Here is a 6,690-nt window from a genome sequence, read left to right on the forward strand (position 1 = left end):
TATCCTAAATCATACCCAAGCTTAAATACAAGACATGCATTGGGAATAATAATTTCAAATAAAACACAAATCCGAAGTATTAATAAAAGAAATCATAAATTAAATATGAAATCACATCCACAGGGATCGCAAACCATAATCAACACTCAAATCCGTGGAAATAAATTAATATTTAGCTAAATTCAAATTCAAATTGAACCCCGAAACCCAAATTTAATAATTCATCGAAATTCCCAATTCACATCGAAATTGGCTCAAACTTCTAGAGTTTCGTCAAGTCAATGATTCTAACTGTCTGATTAACATGAATTCATACCCGAATTTACAAAACTGTGGAAATCCCCATCCATCGTATTATTTAATGTATATCGATCTACCAAAATGTATCCAAATGCTCGTATCAATTAGCTCTACCTAATAGGTTAGATTAGGAAGTCAGAAGAGGCAGAACGCGGCCCCACGCGCTGCCGCAAATGGTTGCACGTGAGCCCCACACTCCATCCTCCGACCATTAATTTAGGCCACAAGACCTATACCAAAGGAATCGTATCTACAAGCCCAACACTTTCATCATTTACAACAAAGTGAAATATTACATGCAGAGGCTGGAAAATACCTTTAAACAATTCAGGATATGAATTCTTCAAGTCGGCAATTCTCCTTCCGCTTATCGGTTCGGCGTCGATGGCTCTAAGGGCTCGACGACAAGGGCTTCAAGTCTCGGGTGGTGGCACGACCTGAGGTGGCCTAAGGATGAAGCTTCAGTCAGGTCGAGACGCACCGCCTGTCGAGCCCTTTATTGCTTCAATTCATGCTATACACTGAAATTGACCCAAGGGAAGGTGAAGGATCAATGAAAAAAAGGACAGGCGGTCCTTTTTCAACTGGTGGGGAGACCCGTGGTGGCCGGACAGCGAAGAACCTGCTGTGTCTCTGGTTTTGGTCGGGTCACGCCGTCAAATCCAAAAGAGAGAGTTTCTTTCAGGTTTCGGACTTCTCTCCTCCCTTCCACTAATGCTGTTAGGGTATACGATGGGAAATACCAATATTGCCCCTACTAAGTCTCTGAAAAACTCCATTGTAATAATTCAATTTCCGCAGATCGTAATTTACTTAACTGAACTCCAATTTTTGCGTGCTATGTGTGTACGGATTCGGTTTAACGTCCCCTATAATTTATGTGAAGAAAGTTTTCCAAAAAAAAAAAGAACCGAAGAAAATGTCAACTTTAGATCAATTCCTCCTAAATGTTCGAAATGAAAACAAAAGTAAAGATTTTGATCAATTACCGTCCAAATGATCAGTAAACCGATAAATTCAAGTACGAGGCGTAACAGAACATGCATGGGAACATACATGAACGGAAGTTATGTCTTCGGTCCTGACTAACTAGGGTTTACAAAATCTCATTGGACTTTAGGGTTTAGTTTCACCTGAATCAGATACAGCTTTGGCTAGCCTTTTAACTAAGAGGACTTTATAAGCATATATTCTAATCTTTAGCCCTGCCAAGAGACCGGCTTTCATCGTTCAAATCTAGCTGTGTGGGTCGATCATCGATCGACCGGCATTACAATCAAATTAATTGCAGGAATATCATCAATCAAGCTAGGTACAATTAAGGGGGGTGTATTCAATTCAGATTTTAAAAGATTTTATTTGAGTTTTTATAATCCATGGATTTACTTAATCCACAGATTGTTTAAATTCTATATGGACTCTGATTGATTCTAATTGATTGATTTACTGGTATTTATGTTGATTTTAGAAGTTCTTATGATATTTTTGGTAGGTTAATTTTTTTTCTTCTTCTTTAAAAGTAATGGATGTATAGTCCAACATTAGACAAAAAAAAGTAAGTGTGTGTGTGTATGGCAATCTACCATTCTTTATGTTGTGTGTAATGATATATGAATAATAAGAGAAAATTAATCAACCAAAATGTTACACAAAAATAAAGTAGTAAACTGATGACATAATTTATTGGGCTAAATACTAGTTAGTACCCTGTGGTTTAGGTCCAAAATCAATTCAGTCCCTAGACTTCTAATTTCATCAAAAACACCCCTGCACTTTCAATTTTGATCTAATAGGTCCAATTCGTTAATATTCTGTTATGGGTTCAAGTTATAGTTGGATTATTTGTTGAAAAACTATTTATTTTTAATAGTAGGACTCACTCCTAAATTGACTATGCAGACCACCTCGACACCACATCATAAAACATAGGCCATATATGAGCCACATTAACAAGTTAAATAACTCAATTGTCGGAAAACTAACAATTTGGACCTATTAGATCAAAATTGAAAGTGCAGGGGTGTTTTTGATGAAATTAGAAGTTCAGGGACTGAATTGATTTTGGACCTAAACCACAGGGTAGTAATTTGTATTTAGCCATAATTTATTTCATATCTAATTTACAAAAGAAACATGCGTGTATGTATCATCTTAACAATACCATTGAAAATGAGCTTAATTAGCTATAAGGATTAAGGCTTCCAGAGCTATAGTGATAAAAATAAAAAAATTATTAGATGAAAGCAGAGGCAGAGACAGAGGAAGATAGTGGAAAGATAGGATCTAAGACAAAATGGATGAGTGTCACATATTGAGAGCTGTTTTTTTTTTTTTTTTTTGGTGAAGAGCTTCTTCGATCATTTTTTGAGTGAGAAAGAATCCATTAAAATCTCTTAGGAAGTGGTTGGATTGTGTTTTAGTTTTGATATGTATAAAAAGCACTATAAAATCCTTCAAAATCCAGCATTTAATTAAATCCTTAAAAATCCGTTTACTTTTGAATATCTGCAGATTTGAATGGATAATTCTAAATCTTAATTGAATACATCAAGATTTTAAAGGATTATTTAAAATCTCAATTGAATACCCATAAACTTTCAAAATACAAAAAAAATCTTGTAGACTCTTAAATGAATACACCCCTCTAAATTGGGTGAAAATATCCGACTACACCACTCCCATCTTCATTCCCGACAAGCAGGGCTAGGATGAATAATGACTCGAGGCCATGTAAATGTTAATAAGAACAAGGAACTTTATGTCCGCACGCAAGTATTGAGCTTAAAAAGGTATTCTTTACACCGTTTAGAAGCAAACTGGCAATGTGAGTATACATTACCAAGACATATAAAACGAATTACTGTGTGTCGTGCTTTGTGGATAACAAGGTCAGTCCGATACTTATCACCAAATTGTGGTATATTCATGGTTTACTCAACCATAATAAACAGACGAAGATCGATTAGAGCACACGTACATCATTAATAATTAATATCGGTCAGTTTTCGTCCTTAAATCATGAGTACGTAGTCCTGACCTCTCGGAAGCTCATCAGTGATTACACATGTGAAATAAGTAATTAGTGTGCGAAAGTGGAAACCTGCCCATGGTTTGAAGTTTGAACATACAAATCTGAGAGTCTCGACTTGATTAGTTGAATTTGAATCATGTTAACAAACTCAGACGTCCTTGGATGACCTTCATCTTTTAATGCGCCACTAATTATAGCCACCGCAGGAAATTATAGTACAAGTGGATAATGACCAAATTTACGATGACTAACGCTCTAGGACATCTCATCGTCGAAAAAAAAAACACACAACACAACACTGCGACATCTCCCTTGTCTAGTTCTCGTTTTACTCTTCTACCCCTCCCATTTTTAATTTGGTCATGTAGTCATACTGAAAGAGTCCTTGTGCTCTCAGGCGAGCTATATTTATTTACTTTTGTTTTTTTGAAAGGCATTTAATTAGTTACATAGAAAGAGTTTTGCTGTTTTGGCAATTCAGTAATTACCAAATGAGAAATAGGGATTGGATTTTCTCCTTCTGGAATCTGCTAATACATTGTTGAATTAGTTGACAATAAAGCCTCACGTTTTCAATTTTCACCAACCAAAAGTAATAGGCTATTCTATAATCATTTTATTTTTCCTATATAAACCACATAAGCCCTGAAGCTCTCACACCAATTCTAAAGGCAATTCAATAGTTTCCTAAGTGATTATCAATATTTTTGAAGGAGTAGAACAATTTGAGTTTAAGACACAGTATGGGTTTGATGAATTACAGTCGTGCACAATTAGGGTTCATTCTCCTTGTAGCTGCTACTTCTCTGTTAGCAGTGAGTGAGGCCAAAACTATTGTCGTCGGAGGTTCTGAAGGCTGGCGTTTTGGTTTCAACTACACTGACTGGGCTCTCCAAAACAGTCCCTTTTACATCAACGATGAATTGGGTGAGTATCATTTTGCAAATCATTTAACTCCCTTCAGTTTAGGTATGCCAAGTAAGAAAATTGATCTTTCTAAGTTGCTAGGAAGAGTTTCGACTTTGGTCTATGTAGTGCTTTGTCTATTTTCTAGTCCATATGTGCCGCACTTATTAAGATCACAGCTTTTATGGAAGATAGACGAAACCCTAAAACTTTCCTGGACTTGCACCATCAAGATACTGTAAGAGTTCCATTGCCACAAATGAAACTACATGCATAAACAAAAGTTGAAACTCTAGTGAACGACAACGACAGGAGACGGAATTTATCATTTGACCTTTTCAATTATGTGAATGTCAATATTGTTTTTGTGTACTACTACTTATGTGCTTAATTTGTCTATTGTTGCAGTGTTCAAGTATGATCCACCAAGCAAGACCAACTCTGGTTACAGCGTTTACTTGCTGCCAAACCTGTGGAGCTACATTACCTGTGATTTCAGCAAAGCCAAGATATTGGCGAGTGAGACTCAAGGAGGTGGTAAGGGCTTTAAGGTTGTGCTGAATCAATGGAGGCCTTACTACTTTGCTAGTGGTAACAAGGATGGCTACAATTGCAAGGATGGACTCATGAAGCTCTTTGCTGTGCCACTTCCACATTGGAAGTATTGATTTTTATAATCCTACACACACACAAACACAACTGATTGATTACTGGATATGAGTGAAAATAATGAAGATGGGTGTTCTTCTTCCTTCTTATGATACGATTGTACCTTTGGTATTAGGGATAGAAGTGTCTTAATAGTTGTGCTTTGTTTTTCGATTTACACAATAAATAAAATTTTGCTTGACATGCGAATCTTGAATAGTTGAGTGATTAAACAAATTCATGAACTCTGTAGAAAAACATAGCTAGAGCATATCATGTGCAAAATATCATCGATTGCCTTTTACTTTAACTCAAGGTAAGATTTAGTGATTTGATTTCACACTGCACACACTCATTTTCTCATTCTCAAAGAAACTCCTCAACTCCCCTAAGACGAAATTTTACAGTTTGAATAATTTTGACCAAGAACTCAACGTCCAACCCTAACTAGCTAGCTGCAAGAATCTAATCCAACTTCATCTGAGGATCCTCATCCATTTTCTTTATCAAATATAATATTTTCATTTGAATACATAAAATTACAGGGTCAGAACAATATTATAGCGCCAAGCAGGCTCTTGATCATGCATTAGAAAACCATCCAAAATCACTCACTACAGACCCGAGATAACCTTGATGGTTTAAGTTTAATAGATGGAGAAAATTAGAAACAAATGAACACCATAAGTAAAGAAGTTACGTACAGACTTGAAAACCCATTATGAGTGTACTTCTCAATTCTTCTTGAAGTTGTTGAGACAGCCGCCGGCACTCGGCAGGCTTGATTTTAACTTTTTATAAATTGCATCGGCATAAATATGATCAAAACAATCCCAAAAAAAAAAGAATCAAAAAATTCCAAAGTAAAAAAAAAATCAAAAATCAAAACATCAATGTTTGTACGTACTTAACATATTATGAGCACCGTCACCAGAAAAATACACCTCACCGGCCAGCCAAGGGTCCTCAAATGGCTTGCTCTTCCATGGAGAGCAAAGGTCGACGGCCACGTTAACTGGAACCACCTACAGTGGCCGTTACAGCATGAGTACATAGTTGTTTCCTTACCAAGGAAGAACTTGGAGCTGTCCCACATCAGATATTAAGGGAACTGAACTCCCACTTCTTACTACAAAAGACACCACATATTTCCAAATGAGATATAAGTCCAAAACTCTGCCCTCTGTACCGTTACTTTGTCCACATATTGCACCGATATTGACTTAGCCATTTGAGGGTTTGAGACTAGCACACCCGGTCTCTCTTCTAACGTATTTATTCTCTTTGGACAGGTATCATGTCGAGGTATCGGTAATTCTCAAGGTCTCCACATCCAGCGGGACTACACAAAAATATTTGGCGCTAGAAAGAGGGTCATCGGTGTCCATGCCATCACCACGGCTCACCAACATGACCGAAGGCGATAATAGCACTCATGAAACAATCACGTCACAGGAAATGGATAGACGAACTCTTGATCTTTTTCTCCCAGAATACCGATGACTCTGTCGTTACTGACTCGGCGGGATGACCACCCAGCGATCCTTCTGTCGGTTTTGAACTCATGAAGCGAGATTTTCCTCAATTGAAAGAACAAGCTATCAGGGAGCACACTGCAACACTCGCTGCCCAAAACTGGTTCACCGAGATCGAGGATGAGAACTGCATGCTCCAAGCTACACTTCAGCGTCGGCTACACAACTGAGTCGCCCTGGCGCTGGAGAGGGAGACTCAGTTTACCCTAGTACCTACCCTGTCAGCGGTACACACCCAAAACTTTCACCTCCCTAACTCAGTAGTGACAC

At 37.5% G+C, this 6,690-nt stretch overlaps 1 protein-coding gene across 1 annotated transcript; it reads left to right on the forward strand.

The window, feature by feature from the left end:
* Positions 1-4,007: 4,007 nt before the first annotated feature.
* On the forward strand, positions 4,008-5,104 carry LOC133714172 (uncharacterized). Its single transcript, XM_062140245.1, has 2 exons — positions 4,008-4,258; positions 4,646-5,104. Exons 1-2 carry the CDS (start codon positions 4,075-4,077, stop codon positions 4,903-4,905), a joined length of 444 nt encoding a protein of 147 aa, XP_061996229.1. The 5' UTR covers positions 4,008-4,074; the 3' UTR covers positions 4,906-5,104.
* Positions 5,105-6,690: the final 1,586 nt, after the last annotated feature.

This window comes from Rosa rugosa, chromosome 6 (assembly GCF_958449725.1).
Source record: "Rosa rugosa chromosome 6, drRosRugo1.1, whole genome shotgun sequence".
NCBI lineage: Eukaryota > Viridiplantae > Streptophyta > Magnoliopsida > Rosales > Rosaceae > Rosa > Rosa rugosa.